At 43.6% G+C, this 19,496-nt stretch overlaps 1 protein-coding gene across 1 annotated transcript in view; it reads right to left on the bottom strand.

The window, feature by feature from the left end:
• Nucleotides 1–19,496, bottom strand: part of RSPRY1 (ring finger and SPRY domain containing 1) — a 1,045,708-nt gene that overhangs the window by 763,466 nt on the left and 262,746 nt on the right. The window contains exon 5 of the mRNA XM_069653445.1: nucleotides 728–854. Within this exon, the coding sequence (XP_069509546.1) occupies nucleotides 728–854 (127 nt within the window). The remainder of the gene's footprint in view (nucleotides 1–727; nucleotides 855–19,496) is intronic.

The raw sequence follows: 19,496 nt of genomic DNA, 5'->3' as shown, positions 1-19,496 counted from the left end.
TTTCAGAATGTAGCATTTATGAAAGGGAATGATTAACAGAGCTCACTTCCAGAGACTGAATCAGCAGAGTCACTGTGGGTTGGACAAAGTAAAAACAACAAACCTCAGGCTACTCTACCCACACAGATGGCATTCTGTCAAAAGGGAACAAAATGACTCCAAGAGTAATGGGATTACCGATAAGTAATCATGGCATTACAGAGGCCTTGCTAGGGCTTAACTATGATCACTCAGAACCTGGCCAGGACACAGACACATTGGATTTTGGGTAGAACCATAGCCCCTGGCAAGAATATGTTCCAACATCACTGAAAGCACCATCAAACAGAGTATTGGGAGTAGAGGAGGCGGGTGGGGGGACAAAGGACCATACCTTACACCGATTAACAAAACAGCAGACACAAATCACACATACGAACACATAGGCCATCAACACACCGCGACTGGAATAGGATTGGGATGGGGCAGCCGGTTTCTGTCCCTCTTCTGGGACTCAACCCCCTCATCTACCCTCAGATTTACACAATGACCTGCCTCCGTAGCTGAAGAGTTTGGAGATTACACGAGATGATCATCAGCACCACAAGGCTGAGTACACAGCAAAGGTGTGCCTTACAAATTCTACTTAACATGGCCTTGTCAATACATTGTTTACATCAAGGAGGAGAAAGTCCATTTACACAAAACAAATATTCAACAGTGTCAGTGTACTTTGATAAAGATGTACCTGCTAGTTTCTCGGCTAAGCATCCTAGAACGGCAGCTGTATTACGGTGTTTGGCAGGATTGCAGGCATCTTGGCAAGCAACAGCTCGATTTAAATGTAATATTTCTGTTAGCTTCTGAAGTGCATCCTGAAAAAAAAAAAAGAAAAATAAAACACTTACACTTCAGTCAAAATTCACATCTTCAGCTTTTGCACAGATTTCCTCTCAAAATAGGACAGCCATGAAGGTAAATCTGTACAGACTAGATTGTTTGATGACCAGCAATGCAAACACCATGAACTGAGCAAAATGACATTAAAAGGCATAACAGGTAATATACAAAAATGGGTTTATGTTAGAATACCTTTTCTGTGAAATGTAAAACAATGTAAAACTTATGCAGAAAAAAGAAACTCATCTGTAAATGTACTTTTCAGCGTACTGCAAGTTTGCACTAGTTTTTGGCTGATGACATGGTGGATGTTACACCCAGTGGCAGAACATGTAGGATTGTCAGAATATGCACCTGTGCTACTTCAGATTTCCTCCTTCACCTTTGCAACCCAAATATTAAAACTAGATCCATTGACGTTTTTAATCCGATAATGGTGTCAGACTATTAGGCAAGGGTTGTCGGTACACAGACAACAGCATTTCCGTGAGCTTTGTGCATTTATATGGAAGCACTGGGAAACCATGTATGGAAAACACTCGGGAGAAAGGTGGGCAGGCATTTGTGGTAATGGAAAGAAGGCAGCTGGGGCACATTGAATGATTTCAGACATGCAAAATATAGCAGAGTAAAGCAGTGTATTAGCAATGCGTCATACCAACACATTAAAACACGCTGCTGGCCAATTTTTTGCATGGGTGAGCCAGCTGATTAATAGTGGGGAGTTAGTCTAGGAGAGCCGCCATTTTTGGTTCATCTGCTTATTCCATCAAGTTGTGCCTTCTGTTATATACTCCAACTAGATTAACTGTTAACCTGATGCTACCTTCCTTGATGGATTTTGCTCAGTGTCTACCCGGCATGTCCACTGACAAGTTAAGTGGAGTCAAGTGGTAGGTGTGAATGTAAACTTCACTATGTACTGTGGTGGGTTCAACATGACAGAGCTGTGCGTTTTAAAGACCATTTAACTCGATCATGATAGGGTTGGGATAAACACCTCTGGGTGCTTGGTGTTTACAGTATCTCTAAGAAACGAGGATGACCTTCTTGGGACTGGTCTAACTCGATATAAGGATGGGATAAAAAATGTATGCAAGTTACACCTTTCGCGACTATCCTGCTCTCCCGAAGCTCTCCAACCAGCCGAATACTGGCTCAAAAGCAGATTCAGGGACAGATCATTATGTAGACTATCACAAATCCCCTTCACGAGGGTACAAGAGTTCTCCACCCGTTGGATTCTATGCCATGAACAGAGTGTCTGGAACACTACTTCCTGATGAGGTGTTTACAGCGCCCCAGGCTCATTACGAGGGCTGGGGCGGCTTTATCACCCCAACTGCCAACCCTTCTAAGACATCCCTTCCACTCACGTTCTCTTAAGGGATATCGTGCCTTTTCCATTTGAAGGGTTACTTTGTCCCTTTTCTCTTTCCACAATGGCTACTATGCCATTATCATTAGTTAGGTTGCCCTCTTATCCTATCCAAAGGTACATGGTACCCTTTATGCATAGGAGCTTTTTTCTGACTAGCTTATCGTCCCCCTACAGTGTTATACCCATCACGGATGAGGATAGAGGTGTATTAGACCACAATTGGGGTCTGGGTTCCAGATAACAAGGGGGCCCAATTATTGAGGCATTGCTTCAGGTTCCTTCAGAACTGTGTGGCCAATGCCGCAGGAAGTTCGGTGTTCTCCACAGCTGGGCACTTCTGAGCCCCAACACTCTGTTCAGTCATTCTGACTTGCACTGCTTATATAGCTTTGTCCCCACTTCCTACATACAGTCACCCACATATGCCTGGCCTTTCTGAAGCCTGTGCCTGAAAACTGCTTGTATGTCTGCTCTCCACTGCTGATCCCTGCTGCTTTAACCGGCCCTACCCCTGTTCAGATATACTTTCTGACTGGTTAAACAGGGTCTTTTATCAAAATGTCTCTGGACTGGGGGATCAGGGGTGGTAAAGGGAGGACATCTTGCATTGAGCCGAGACCTGGGCTGGTCGGGCTGACTCACTGAGTTACTGGGGTGTGTTTCTGTTTCCAGATTTGTTCTCAGTCTCAAAAAAAGGCGATAGTCACAGTGAAGCTCTACTTACGGGACATGTAGGCTCCATAGTTTTCAACAATCTTAGTAGCCATCACAGGGTTTTGGTAAACCCGGGTCCCAACTTCCTTCCGTCTCTACAAATGGGCATGAATGAAGTGTCCCACTAACAACGTGATGGCAGGTTACTCAGGGATAGACGAGACATTACTCGAGTCAGAGAAATGCCGGTGTGTTCATTCACGTCCGACTGTGGCTCTATATCTTAGCTCTCAGCCCAGAAAAAAAGGGCAGGTGTTCCATTTCAATCAATGGGGTGTAACAAAGCTGGATATAGGAGTGGCGGGAGCATTTCTCCCATGTTCTAAATGAGTCTGTGGAAGTCCCAAGAGTGTCTTAGGTTGGCTTGCATCATAACCCTGTCTAAAGGAAGATATACAACTACATTGAAGTCAGTCTCCTAGATCTTCTACCTTCTAATCATCTATGACCCTCCACCCCTGCCCCCCAGGTTCCATTTATGGGGAGGGTAAAGTACTCTCTGGGATGGGGTCAAACATTAATTATGCCACAGTAGTCAATGAACTACTGACTAACCCCTCCATCACTAGTGTTCCGATTCTGGGATGCCAATGCTTGGTTTTGGGGTGCAGGGAGGAGAGATGGCCTGCAGCAACAAAGAGTTTAGGTGCAGTACTTGGCCTGCTACTCTTGAGCCCTAATTCCCTCCAGGACCTCCGATTGACCAAGACCGAATGAGCAGAAGTCAGGCCAGGTGGAGAAATTGGGAAATGACCAGGCTCCTCGGCTGCAGTCTGCAGCAAGAAGAAACCACAACTGATGTTCAGTTGTGGCTCCTAGGCGGTACATTAGTGCCCCCTACTAAGATGGAAATATCAGTAGTGTGTGTTGAGAGCAGGATGGCAAACTGATGGCAGAAACTATATCAATATCTGTTCTTAGGTTACTTTGCTTTGGCTCACAGATTGTGCTACAATTACTTTGGATATATAGATTTGGTTAAAGAAGGTGCTTTAGCACTATTTAGCTTTGGCTAGCGCTTTACGCCTTCACGCACCAGAGGTTTTCTATGCATGTGTATAGGGGCACACTCTTTACTGAGCTGCACCTTTGTGTTCTGAACTACTGGGCTAGTACATGTTCCATTTCGAACATGGTTTTAACTGTTACAATATCTGTGATACTAATGTTGCCATATATCTGGTGACCTAGACTAAAGAACCACACATGGTTTTTGTTTAGGTTATATCGCATGTGGCTAATCATCTCCAGCTCCTGCAGGAAGGCTGAAGGTACTCAGTCTGAGAGGAGGACCACCTTTAAAGGGGAGAACACCTTTGTTGAGGGTAAGATGTGAAACCGCCCCCATGACTCAATAATATATGTTACCGACTTAGCCTTCACTTGGAGCTCACTTTGCTCTCCTCGTCTTTCCTCCCCCTCCCGCTTTGTATTCCCTACAGGCGGGTCCTCAAAAACAAACAGCCAGATTAAGCTGCATTTAAAATCTCAAAAACAGCAGACCACTCAATATCAGCTGTTCTATCCCTGATGAAAGTGGTGTTAATGCCTGGATACCACTGAGCGGCTCATCTTTGTACTGTGTCTGTGCAGAAAATTGACTAAAACTGAAGACCCTGTGCCAGACCACAGTTTGATCTCTCCATAGAACAACAGGAAAGACCAAGATTTCTGAACACTCTGCGTTTGAAGTTCAAGAGAAGTAAAGGATACTTCACGCATGGGGATAGAGGAGAATTTATACCAGAACTCCGGTCCACCCATTACATTTTAACTACACTCACCTACACACACCACGGTCTCATGGTATGAAGGTTATGGTACCAACCAGAGACCTGTGGGTTTTTAAAGAATATCTGCCCTCCATAGAAACTGAATAAAGCTGAAAAAAAAAATTCATTTGGAAGACAGTCTTTATATGATAAAATGGCAACAAAACGCAACCAAATAATGGTCTCTTTGAAAATGATCTAAAAACAAGATCATCATGTGAGACTAGTATGACTAAGGGAAGATTCGGGTGTTAGACTACCCTTCAGGTCCAGCACGTGGCTATCCGCGCATTATAAATAACCAATCATAAGTAGTGGTTATGCCCATACAGAGGTACTTAACATGTGCAAAGCGCACGTTCACCCATGAAAGGGCATCTTGTCGCTAATAACAGATGTTCGTTACCCAACTTAAAATGGAACTCATTTGATGGACCTTGGAAGGATGAAGGGCTGAATGGACATGTTGGCATTCCAACCTGTGACCATGAGGTCAAACACAGCCCCTGTAGTGGATGCATTAGTCACTGAGGCACAGACAACGGGTACAAGTACAATGTTGCGCAAATCTGTTTTAAGGATTAACCCAAACCCTGTGACATAATATTAGTTTCATTTCAAATTCATATCTCATAGGGATAAAGATCTGTCCACAGCACATTTTGAAAAATGTCAATACTTTTCAAAAAAGTATTTATATTCCATTTTGAAAAAAAATTACTTTCCGCCTAAAACACGTTTCAACGCCTAGATTCTTTTTCAAATTTTGATCAATTTGCTGTGAACAGATATGTAATTATACGAGATAAGTGAATGTGCGATGAAACTGATATGCAACAAGGTTTATGTTCATCAGAAGAACATACAGGCACGGCAGTACACATGCAACTAACAGTTGTATGCCTTGCATTGTATGTATTGGATTTATTTGGAATGTATAGTATAGAGTTGAACACAGAATGGGGATTTCAGATTGCTCCTAATAAGAAGGCACTGGAGTTCCACTCCTAGCGCTTCCCATTTTATTTCCCTTGGTATCCATTTCCTGCTAAAAAGTGAAAACGTCTCAAAACAATGGACAATTTCATTGGCAGACTAGTAGTTCGTTTGAAATGCTTTCTACAAAAAAAAAAGTTTTTTTGTGAAAATCGGAATCCACAGTAAACAGTGCTTGTTCTCTTCCCTCAAGAACTTGACATACACATAAATGTTTCCCATAGCACCTTTTGTCCACTTTCTTCTGAAGCACAATGTTGAACACAGTTGTAGTGAAAAAAGAGAAATACATAGACAGGGCTGAGATGACTGGCTCAGCTCTAGTTTGACTCGTGATAGCTGGCGTAAAGCCGAGCCAGTGTCAGGCACGTGCTTGAGCCGGTATAGACACTTCACTGGCTTGCCCAAATCATCTTCAGTGCCACAATTCATGTTGGCTTCTAGGTGGAGCCTTAGCACCCAAGATCATGGTGCTTTAGTGCACAATTTGTTTCAGCTCACAGGTGGTGCATTAGTGAGGCCAATGGAGAGTACATCGTTTTGGCACATAGGAGGCACTGAGGCACAACCATTTGTTTTGTCTCGTTGGTCGTGCTTCAGCACCTTTGGGTGTTTACAGTGAACCCTGAACGAACAAGGAGAATGGTGGGACTGCTTAGTTCCTCCCATGGGGATGCTCCTTTGCCCATTCAGGCTGCCTTCTCTGCCAGGGTCGTGGGATGCAGTCTGCACAGCAGATGCCTTTCTACCTGGGTCGTGGGAGGCAGTCTGCACAGCCGACGAAGCGCAAACTGTTGACTTTGCCACACTCATTTTAATTCGCTCTGCTTTGAGTACTTGCTGAAATAGAGTACATTAATTGTCAGGGCTGGACTGAAGCACACTTACAACAGTAGGGTGTATAAAGCCCCCTGAAGATCACCCTCAACCCCCATTAACAAGGTGCTTGCACCTGTAACAGTTTCACAGTATGCCATTTTTCCCCCTGGCCTCTAACTCCAGTCCATAACTAGGTCTTTAGACCCCATAACGGTCATTTTAGGGGTGTATTTAAGCTAGCAAGGGCTTTAGTGATAGGACTTTGAGATCAATTAGAAGATCAACCTGCCTAGGAATGTGTGTAGCGCTTGCATCTACTATCCTCCTCTTTTCTGAAACCAGTCATGTGTTTATGTTCAATATTGTATGCTTAAAAATACTGAGCAGTCTATGTGTGTAACCATACACAGTGAGTAACTACTCTGTTGAAACTAAATAAAACTTGCCATTTGTAAGGAAATGGATCAAGTTGCCACCGTTGGTTACACATTCAGTTGGAACTTTTTTGCCAAAGATTGAGTCAGGTAGAAGGGAGAGAAATGATGTGCTATATTCGGTCAATACTTCACCAAGGAAGTTCTGAGAATGTATTTCTAAATAAGTAATTTGCTTTCCTGGCGGGGCAACTCATGTTTTTGACTAACTCCAGCCACCTTTGCTTCTGTGTGCGGGGCACAGCCCTAGTCTTTGGAGCTCACCTTTTGAGTTTTAATTAAATGTATAACAACCTTTGCAAGGCAAGAATCTTTTACTCTAGTAATTAACATGTTGGCCCTTTTCTTAATGGATGTGAATGGTGTGACTATCCTTAATGTGATAGCTTTAGGAGGAGGGGGTCTTTACCAAGTGGTAAAGCCCCTGTTCTGAGCTTCATTAGCTGAGAGGCAGCCACAACCCCCCTGTGCCCCCCCCCCCACTGTGTTCCAATAATGGACTAACTGCAGAGAACACAGCACCAGCCTGAGTTGGTCTTCCCTGTTGATGAACAGGAGAACAGCATCATGGTGATAGAAAAGAGGATACAGAATATGCAGAGTCCCGTTAGATCTGCCAAGTGAATCATGGAGACATGTCAAAGATGCAGGGGTCTGAGCATCAGTGTCGTAGGTAACTGAGCAATTGACAGTCATAAAATACAAAATCAAAGTACAACCTGTTACAAAGTTCATTGCAATCACCTTCAGGTTTAAACGCCATGCTGTATAACATGAGGTCGTTATGCTGCTAAGAAATTCACCATATGGCGATTAAGACCCCAAATTGTTGCATGTTCGGAGTTGTAGGGAAAACGACTACAAGAACATTCAGAATCAGTGGTCTGGCATGCAGAGTTGTAGTGAAAACAAAAGAAAAGGATGCACTAGGGCACAGAGTTTCTATCACTCTGCTACAAGGTACCAATCAACAATTACTTACCTTTAGGTACCGAAAACCAGGATAATTAAATACAAATATCTTCTTACAAGTCCATATTGATTTTTATTTTTTGGTGATTCATTGATTGGGGAGGGGGGATAAATCAGACTTCAAGAAGGTAAGCGTTATTCCGAATAATACAAATAAATGCACATAACATGTTCACAAAATTCAGCAAAATTGTGCTGCATCAGGTGTACCCCCATTTCGAGTTTAAAGTTAACAGGTGCGCTTAAAAGGATAACTGCTGAAGCCAACCTTCTGTTTGTGACTTCAATGACCAATGAAACTTAAGAATGGCACTTTGGGAAAACTGTAGCTAAAGCATAGCCAGATGGAACAAGTTTCCGCAGACTCCGTGCAGTGTGGAGTTGTGCGGTGACTTCAATGCAGTTTTAAGCCTACTTTACTGCATACAATTTCACCACTTCAAAATCCGTTCCCCCTGCTTCCTTATGCTTCATAATCGCTTACTAGCTTGTATACAATGCAGCAAAAACATAACACGCCAACTACGTGATAATGATCCAAATTCCGCGGTTTCCTTAATGTGCCTTTGGGTGCCAATCTGATGTGGTTTCCAGGTCTTCGATAGAGTGTCTTTTACCATCAAATGTTTTACTTGATACAATAAAAGGTATCAAAACTTGGATTTAGTGTAAGCTCATACACACAAAGTGATGTTACAGATTGAAACAAATGGAATTATTCAAGTAGTCACATGCTATTTTCATGATTAATTCTACAAATGGTCAGATAAAAGTAGATTGCCGTTTCAGCAAAATAGGGTTTCTTCATTTCACAACCACACCTTCAGAACAAAGGAGAAGTGTAGTGTCAACAGTACACACTAGGTCAGCACCCTGAACATTAAAGTCGAGCCTCAAGTGTTACTCGCAAAGGATTTTATAGCGGAAAGGCCAAAATGGCTTACTATCCTGGAGCCAGGATGCCAACTCTGGCACACATCTGCACAAAGCTTACTCTTCTTTAGGCTATAGTGACATTTCTTTATAACTTCACCATCTCGCCACTATTTTCGGCCCAACATATCTCTGATACACGATGGGTACAAACAACCATCCGAGGCCTTATCATTTGTCTAATAGGTGTCATTCAAAGGTGTGGGAGGAGAAAGGGTGTTAAAGAACCCGCACCTGTATGCACTTGCCCTAGTCACAAACTCACTGCAAAGAGTAGTTCACGCACACAGGGGCACCATGCGGCTGTGGTTCTACGTAATATCAATGGGCACGCATTTGACAGCCTACACGGTCTACCTCTAACATACTGAAGACCAGGTTATGAGCCTGGTGAGCATTTATATGTTGTTGCATAAGTTTATTCGGATCACAGAACAAATCCATTAAATATACAATACAGAAATGATAAAACATTAAAAGCAATTAAGAAAGACATTAAGCAATCAGATAGAATAAGATCATGTTTGCAATTTCCTGACTCTCAGTGCTCGTAATATATGATCGAGCCCATGCTACTTTCCTTTTTCAGCTTGCAACAGAAACAATAGAGCAGTTTGAGGGGGTGTAAGGTTTGCATCGTTTAGGACTGGCACAATGGTTTGGTTTCTAATGTGGCCCTACGCTGGGCAAAGCAGAATAAAATTAGTAATGGCCTCCGTAGCGTAGTCATAGTGGACAGTTTGGCTCTTCAGGAAACCCACACCATTGCACTGTGTCAGCCCTAAACAGAAGATGGTTCAAATGGGCCCTCGTGTTAGCCCCTCTCTCTCATCTCCAATTGCCAAAGGTGCGATAGGGCTGTATACCATCAGCACTGCTTATTTGAGCTATTTTTCGGTTTGTCCTAACCTGCAATCCCTAGGTCTTGCTCGGAGCTTTAAAAAATGTTACAAAGCATTGCTTCTCCTGAACCAAGCCCAGGGACTGCATCTCTCCAGCACTGAAATCCCTCCACAGGCTCCCTCTGGCTGCAAGAATCAAGTTCAAAATCCTCTGCATTGTCCACAAGGCTTTATGGGGCCTGGGTCCAAAATACCTTCAGCTATCCCTCCACAAATACCTCCCCCCTCTTGAGCTCTTCGCTCCTCTACGTCCAACTCCCTCAGGAATTTTCCAAAGAAACGAGCTGGGGGTAGAGCTCCATCTTCGGCTGGGGCCACCCTCTGGAACAGCCTCCCTGCCACTCTAAAACTTGAGGAGAACCATCTCCGGTTCCGTTCCGGAAGCACCTCAAGACCTTCCTCTTTTCTTCTGCCTTCACTCCCCCTCTCCCCTGGGGATCATATTGATATGCTGTAGTAAATGGGGCTTGTGATTCTGAACCCTCACCAGACCCCTTCTATCGATGCCTTTACAAGGATTAACATGCCCCCACAACATTGGCCGCATTTGTCCTTAGAAGCAGCCACTGAGAAAGCACTAAAGCCATCCACAAAAAGCTCTCTTTCGGATTCCACCCAGGTTTCCTGCACGAGTACATCAAAGGATTTTAAAAACAAAATAGTATCAGCATCCTGGAATTTTCACTTTGCGCCAGTTATCTTCCATGAGAATAAAAATAATTCAGATCAGTTTTCACAGGGCTCACCCCTCCCACCACAGAACCAATATCTGTCAACCTCACCGGGTATACACTATGGTGCCTAAGCTGGCTTTGATTAATTCAGTTTCTCTCCTCAATGGTCGACAGGGCCTCATATCGGTTCTCGACCATAACAGTCCCTCTATTCAGTAACAAAGGTTTGGGTGTGGACTCTATACATATTGGAGGTGTCCTAGCGGATCTATGTGATCACTGCGTTTTTTTTAAAACCCCTTAACACCACGTACATATGCGGGCGGGAGACCCCTGCATCCCCCACATAATAATAGATCATACCACCCCCACATATATATGTGGTGTAAGGGGGGGGGTCTAAAAAAATAAATGAAAAAAAAAAGTCGTCCTAGCGAGTGCTGAATTAGATAAAGACTCCCCCTCTCTCATCGCATGCCCTCCCCTCCCTAAAAAATGGAACAACAGGTACTGAGTTGGATTACACAGTGCATCCGGGGAATAAAAATAGGACAAAAGGCAATAAACTGCTCCCGAATTCCTCACTTTGGGGACAGGGGGGTCCTCCTTCTGGAAAGGTTTGAGTTTGTCAAATAGGACAGCAGTGAGGGTCTGGCCAAGGTAACAACCACACAATCTCCCACAATGTTTTTCTGTGAGCGTGAACATGAAAAGGGGGTTGCCCCAAATGTGGTACAGCTAGTGCGGGGGGTCTCTAAACATTTCACACAAAAAAAGTACACAAGCTGTAAGAAGTCAATTCAAAGAAAAGCTACTAAATTAGTTACCTTAGTATCCAACAAATGGATATCCTAACTTGAAACCTCCCGGAATGTCCAAGAGAGACATAAAGCAATGCAAAATCAAATCCCACACAACTTATTGATAAAAATGTGTTACAATTTTTACTACACAAAGGGGAATACATATAACCAATACACATCCTCCTAAACCTTTAACAAGAATGTGGTAGGAGTATTTGCAACGGATGCATGAAGACAAAACAAAAAGTCAGCTTTTTTTGGTCAATGTCCTAGTTTGCCATAAGAATGGACCATATGCTTGAAATTTTGTGCTTAACACAAATGCTTAAATGTGCCTAAAACAAGTGCATAAAGACAACCAAGTACAACTTCTTGGTAGTGCAATTCTGCCAATTGTGCAGAAATATTTTTACGTAAACATTTTACTTTGTTCTAGTGCAGAAGTCGAGGTCTCGAACAAAAAATGATGTCGTGAAAAACAGACAAAGAAATACATTTCAACAAAATGAGACCACTGTTACGTTTCGGCGGGCCACCTGTAAGGCCTATTTAGAGAACCGCCTTCCTCGGGGCTGAGTAACTGATGGTAATCCCTACGGGGAAGCAGACAAAACAATCCATCACATATAAATATGTACATAGAATAATAAATAAAACACAAAAATGACACTGTGGCTTGCTGTATGTCTCTCAAACACATGACCTGGGTATATCAAGTATAGGGGCCCTAACTACTCAGGCCAAACAATTGTAGAATAAAACAGACTACTGATTAGGGTCTACCTAAGAGAGTAACCTTACCCAAAATAAATGTGGGTGGAATTCATCAAGGGCAGAATTTCTAGATGCAAAGTTCAACCTCAGGGTGAAGCGTGATGCAGCAGGAATTGAGGTAAGTCATCACTAGAAGTCAAATGATTGTAAAAATTAGCGCTCATAAACGTAAAATGCTTGCAGAAACTGCCATAGGAAGTATTAGAGGCAGAAAAGTGGGAAAGAGAAAAGGATTACAAAAATTATACCTGAATGTGAAGGTCTGTTGAATCCTCACATCATGGCAACAGACATAGAAAAATCAAAGCCAGTATCTAGATTACAAACTTCGGAACAAAGGAAGAAGAAGAACTGCCACGAGTCGCTGGCAAATGAATGTCCAATAAAGGGACGATAATTCGGTAATGAATACCTAATCTGCACAAGAAAAGCAGAAGCAACGAAGAAAAAACATACGGAGGAAACAGAACAGAGAAAACCCCATGATTAATGTCAGGTTTAAGAAACTTGAAATGGCTGAATTAAAAAAAATAAATAAAGAGCATCTGTATTGAAGAGCTCATCAAAATCATGCATCATATTCAAACGTACATGGGGTGCATGAGTTAGTGAAAACGGGATGCATGCACAAGAACAATGTTGATTAATGGCCCCTTTGGAGTGATGAAAGTGAAATAGAGTGAAATAGTATCGTAATAAAAAGGCGCTCGTCAGCTTCATGCATCGTGTTAAACCGTACATGAAGTGCATGAGTTTATAAAGAAAATGCATGCACAGAGAGAAAGTTGATAATTGAACCCGTTAGAGTGAAAATGAAATCATATCGTAATGAAAAAGCATTACGGACTTAGAAGCTTACTGAGAGTACGGACGGACAAAGAATTATAGCCTGTACCGAAGTTGACAGGGGAAGTGCCTGCATGCGTCTGGCAGAGAGGCCTCAGCTGCAGAATAGCTTATGTTAGGGCTGGCAGCGTGGTGACGCCTCGAGGGGGAGGAGACGCGTAGGCGTATGGAAAGCCTCACGTTGACAAGGCTGACACACCTCCGTAACTATTGGCTTACAATATGCAGCCAACCATCTTGGGTATGACAAACCCAACTAGGCAAAGAAGGCCATGAGAAACGGAAACCGGACTTGGAGCCTCACAGAGTGCGAAGCACATGAAGCAGCCGGACAAAGCAACGAGCATGAAGCGAAAACAATGCGCGTCATGCCAAGATGGCTAATGTAATGTGCGCCAAAGAAGTGTGATCTACCTAATGTATTAAACATGCTCTGCTGGAATATGAGTAGACACCTGAGAAATGGAGCAAATAACGGGTCCTGAAAGAATAAAGGAAAAGCTACAACCAATAAAGGCTGCCTAATTATGTGTTTGTCATGCTTAGCTGGAATATGAATGGGCACCTACAGGATCACACACATTACTGGTCCTGAAAGAGATGAGGAAAAGCCACAAACTCTGTTTGAGCTGGTGTTCTTGCAAAATTCGTATTGAAAACCGGAAAGGCTACGGTTAATAGGACACTGAAGCCTATACATCTCAGTTAGAAGTGTTGGATGCTGAGATGTCAAGGATGAGGGGGTGTGGCTGCATCATAAAAAATATATAATAAATAACTGCGTCATAAAGGTGAGATGAATTCCTCATTTAAGCCATGCACATGAGTACCCAATCGGAAAATCCATCTCGCCTCCCTGTCCAACAGACTTTTATGTATGTTACTGGAATTTTTGACTGTTTCCAATACCCACCATAATACATTATTGGGTGAGTGATTGGCAGTCATGTAGTGGTTAACCAGGGGTGCCGTAACCACTTTGCATCGTATGCGTGATCGATGTTCCGCAATCCTGATGTGCACTGCTCTGCTGGTTTGACCAACATACCGAAGCCCGCACGGACATTCAATGCAGTAAATCACGTTTTTGGTTTTGCAATTGGTCAGGTTAGGAAAAGTCCATACCCGGTCATTTATTTTGAAATCTTTCATTTTTCTTGTAAAGGGGCTGACACTGCATGAGCCACATGTGTAATGGCCCTTAACTGAACACAGGTCCCATAGACGAGTTTTAGGTTGATTCTTGCTAAAGCTGGAATGTATTAGTTTGTCTCGAATGTTGGAAGCCCTTTTAAAAGCAAACCGAGGTAAAGGTTCACCCGGAAGATCCAGCCTAATTATGTCCCAATGTTTTAGGATAAGTTTCTTGATACGAAAAGCTGAAGTGCCGTGTGTAAGAACACAAGTCATGTTGTTGCTCTCGGTTTGAGGTGTTTTGGTAGTGAGTAAGAGAGCACGATCCGTGCATCGTGCCCGTTTCCTAGATCTCTTAATGAGGGTTTTGGGATAGCCTCTCTCGCGGAGTCTAGTATCCAGTTCATCCGCTTGTTGGTTAAAATCATGAATATCAGTACAGTTCCTTCTTACGCGGAGATACTGCCCGTACGGAAGGTTGTCCTTGAGGTGCCGAGGGTGGTCACTTGTGTAGTGTAATAATGTATTTCTGGCACTAGATTTTCTGTGTAGGCTGCATTTAAGCTGGCCATTTTGATGCCCAATGGTTAGGTCAAGAAAAATGACTTGGTTGTTGGAATGTTCAAGTGTAAATTGAATATTCGCATCAATCTGGTTCAGTCAGGAAAAGAACTCTAAGAGTTCATCCTCTGGTCCTTCCCAAATAAAAATGATGTTGTCCAAGTACCGCTTCCAATGTCAGATAGATTTTTGGAAAGGATTGGATTCGCAAAGAATGTGTGCAATTTCAAATTTAGCCATGAAGAGAATAGCCAAACTGGGTGCGAAAGCCGCACCCATGGCGGTTCCTTTTATTTGTAGGAAGAAATCCCCATTGAACTCAAAATAATTTTTACATAGTGCTATTTCCATCAATTCTAAAATAAAATTAATTGGCACTCTCTGTTGGGTATTGGATTCTGTCAGTAGTTCCAGCATGCATTCCAATGCATTCCAATGCTGGTGTATAAAGAGGTTATGTCCATTGTGACTAAGATCTGCTTGTTAGGGTCGAATTCCAGATGTTCGAAAATTTTAACAGTGTTCATAGTATCCCGTCGATACGTACTTGTTTTTGTGCTCAATGGTTTGAGAAACGTATCAATAAATTTGCATAGCGGTTCAAGTAAGGTGCCAGCCTGAAACTATGGGACGTCCAGGTGGGTTAGTGGTATTTTTGTGTATCTTAGGAAGTGCATAAAGGGTTGGGGTGCGACCTTGGCTAGTTGTTAAGAAATCATATTCATTTTCCGTGATCCAGTTGCGATCAAACACATATTTTGCTACTTGGTCAATTTCCACTTTGATGTCCTTCGAGGGATCTTTTTTCAATTTTTTTGTAGCTTGCTGGATCATTCAATAAGTTGTTAACCATTTCCAAATATTGGGTGTTAGTCACAACAACTATCCCGCCTCCCTTATCTGCGGGCTTGATCACAATGGCATCATTGGAAGCTAATTCTGTAAGGGCTTGGTTTTCTTCTAAACTCAAATTGTGCTTGATATGAAATCTGTTGTCTGAAGATTTTAGGTTAGATAAGTCCTTGAGAACCATTTTCTCAAATGTCAAAATTTCCTTAGGCACTTGATTGTCCTGCGAAGTGTCTGTGCAGCCCACCCCACTCTTCTAGCCATTAAAATGGACAGTGGGTCAACGTTGGCCCCCTGAAGATTACGATGTATCAAATGGCTGGCCTTATGGGCGACTGTGGGTTTGATATTCCCCATTGGTAGCACAGGAACTACCACTATCACGTCCAGCGGGGGGAGGGCGCGTCCCCAAACCTTGTGTTTTCTTAGATCAATGGTGGATGCTTGGGATAACGAGTCATCTGCCTAAGCCTCCCCCTTCACTGATCTTGGGACCCCTCGCTGGAAAGGCCACGCCGTAGAGCTGCTGGGGGGATCCTGGAGGGATATCTACCTTAACAGAGTACTATCGTGTGGCCCAAGGAGCTATTCCTTGATGTAGATGGGACTCTAACCCTAGTGTCCTGTGCTATGCAAACCCACTTGGGACCACACCCTGAATCAGCTTGTTCACCTTTAAAGACAGCCAGTTTGATCGACCTAATAGAATTGTCGATGAAGGCCAGTGAGCCCATCACCACTTTTTTTTTAAATGAGATTAGCGAGTTCAGCACTGGTTGCAATTTTTCCTCAAACAAATCCTCCAATCGCTTGAACTTAAGTCAGTACTTTTCTGAGCTGATGTACCAAGTATTGTGGCCTCCTCTACCATTGGTGGTGGCAATATGCGTTTCTGACCTGGCAAAATAATCTTGCCAGCACATAAAGGATTTTTTGGTCCGATGGCTGGATCTGTGAGGAGAGAGCTATCAGTTGGCCTGTGTGCCTTTCTTCCCCGACCAGCCAGAGAAAGCAGCAGGAGGGGCACAGCCATCCACATTAACACCAAAGGTTGCTGCTTCAATGGCACGTTCGGTGAATATAATGTGCGCCTCAATCTTCTCCGCCATCTCCTTCAGGTATACATCTAGGGATGGGACCGATGGGCCCCTTCTGGTATTCTGGACATTGCGGAATTTCTTACAGTTATTGGCCATATGCCCCTCATTGGCTTTAAGTATGACCATGGTTTCGTTTAACTGCCAATAGAAAGGCAAACCGGCCAATAAAGGTGATATCTCCGCCCACTTTCACCAGTGTCAAGTCCTAGTCGTTAGGAGTGTGGAAAGAAAATGTAAGCAGGGGTGTTTATATATGCAACATTCGAGACCTAAAATCAGTTAAAATCTAATTGGCCAAGAAAAAAAAATGAAAAAGAAAAGTTGAACAAGTCCAAGTTGCAAAACCACGAGACCCTTATTAAGTTCATGCGGGGCGAGGAACGCCCAACAGCTGAAGCGGCTGCCAGAGTCTGACTCCCCCACCTCCAATGCGTGGGAAAGTGTCTAAGTTTTCAGGTTTCAGGTAGTGGTGCAAACGTCCAAATGTGCAAATGCATCTAAACCAATCCCCCAGCAGTCACAACAGTTGCACCATGCTGCCAAAGAATACAGCAACAGCCTTAAAACACCCCAGCCTCCAAACCTCATAGCCAGGTGAGTGCAGCTCCCGGCTACTAGTCCGGTCCTCACGCTCTGTAGTTCATAGCTCATTCATAGCTCACGGATTGTATGTGGCTTAAAATGCTTGCTCCAGAGCTCTCAAATTCCCTCCACATACGCCAATAGCACAGGTAAAAATGCAGGCAGTAGTACCAGCAAGCTAGATATCAGTCTCCCCAACTTGCGGGCTGCGTGTCGGGCGTGACAAGCAGTTATGTTGGTGGAAGGGAAACAGTTTGCCAGGTGCCAGTTGAGGCAGAGCAGACCAAGGATTCCAAAAGATTAAATAAGGTGCTGTCAAGTTGGCGTGATCAGCACACCCCAGTTAGCCGACGCCTCCATGCCTCAACAGGGAAACAGCCTGCTCTGCCAGACGCTCCACTCTTATGTTTTAATGGCGTTTCCTGCTTGTTCGTACAACAAATGTGATGATTAAACAGTACATTTAACACCCAAGCCAACAATTGGACTTGTAATGTTTCAGAGGATGCATAGTGTGTTGCAGATATACCATTTACAGCATAAGCACTACGTACAGTAGCTCTTCATAATCTCGAGTCCCAAATTGAGTCATAGTAGCATTACAGGGGATGGGCGATTATGCCATGTGTTCCCCTATGATTTTCAAACACAGAATTATTTAATGAAAAATCTATTGATCCCCATGTGCCAAACCCATCTTACCACTGTTACAGCAGAATACTGAAAAACACAGATAACCCCCTCCTACAACAGGTTATATTGTTGTATCCCTCAAAACAGCTCCAAGTGCAATTGACATACAGTATTTTGACACAGGACTGCATATTTGTCGCTGGCCCATTTTATTCAATAACTACTGGACAGGTGATGAAACATCTGGGCGTGCAAAGGTTTTGCTTAATCAATGCTCAGTGTTCAAAACCTAAACCAGATCACCAAACATACACACGAGGCAAAACATCCAAAAAAGCTGTTTGTGCATCCAAATTGACCCTGACATATTAAGGTTTCCCATTGCAGAACGTAGATTACAGGTCCCAGAATATGCGAGGCATACTGCCATAAATTACACAGCACAAATCTTGTAGGTTTCAAGGAGCATCCCACTTAAATAACAAGTTCAAGAGTGCACTATATACAATACATTAATTCCGGGACAAGTGAACAGACTTCTTTGAGCCATTTTGATTTGCGTTTCAGAATGAGACTCTTATGCTGCAATTTAGGCATCCAATACTTGACACTAACAAGCTGCACTTCTCAATTAACCTACCATCCGACTTCCTAACCGCACCAGGTTCTTCAAATATTACTGTTGAGCTGAAGTGGCCCTTCCTTCCACCACCCTTTTCATACCCGAGTGCAGAGGCCTACATTTTTTGCAGCATCACAGAATCGTACCTGTGACTTGGAAGGATGAGGCAGAGGAAAAAACACTAGAGTATGGATCTTTTGATAGAGATGGAAATCTGAAACCACCTTCGGGACGAAGGATGTTCGCGCTCTCAACGCTACCTTCTCTCTGGAGAAAACCAAATAGGGAGGTTTAATAGATAACACTTGGAGCTTACTCAGCAGTTTAGTGGAAATTATGGCAACAAGGAAAATGACTTTAAGAGTAAGCAATCCAAGTGAACATGAATGCAAGGGCTCAAGCGCAGTACCCAGAAGGCACAGTAACACGAAATTCAAATCCCACGCCGGAACCACAAACTGGAGTGATGGAAGTGAATTACACAATCCCTGAAAATATTGCAACAATGGGAATTGTTAAGGACCTTGCTCATGTGACCTTTTGAAGACCGTGGTAGCAGCCAGGTACCTTTTGCAGAGCCGATCTGCAGGCCCATCTGGGTCATGAAAATAAAAAAATCCAAAACTGTGGATACACGAAAGGTGAAAGGGTCCCCTTCGACTTGCAGAGCAAATCCACTCCCCTCAGGGATGTTCCTTTGGTGGGGGCAGATGGACATGTACAGCAACTCTGGGTATCATGTTCTCACAGCCCAGTCTGGGGCGATCAAAATAAATGTGGACCTGAAGAAGTGCGGTCTCCAGAAACCCAGTGCAAGGACTGGGTGACGTCCAGGATGCCTAATTATGGTCGCACACCCAGTTGAGCATCAGTGCATCCCCAAGAGCTCCCTGCTGAGGAAATTCCCTGGAGCGGAACTATAAGCAAAGAGGTCCACCTGAGGAGTCCCCCAGCAGGAGAAGATCTCCCCCAAAACTTCCTTGCAGAGCTCGCACTCATGGGAGGCCAAAATCGGTCTGCTCAATCGTAGGGGGTTAGACTGCACATTGCTGACCCTTTGATGGACGTCTGCATGACCCAATGTCTTATCTGGAAGTATCGGTATCTCTCCGATTC

Source organism: Ambystoma mexicanum, chromosome 1p, assembly GCF_040938575.1.
Source record: "Ambystoma mexicanum isolate Mex_15411 chromosome 1p, UKY_AmexF1_1, whole genome shotgun sequence".
NCBI classification, from domain to species: Eukaryota; Metazoa; Chordata; class Amphibia; order Caudata; family Ambystomatidae; genus Ambystoma; species Ambystoma mexicanum.
The sequence above is the reverse complement of the archived record's forward strand: the minus strand, read 5'-3'. Positions and strand labels throughout refer to the sequence as shown.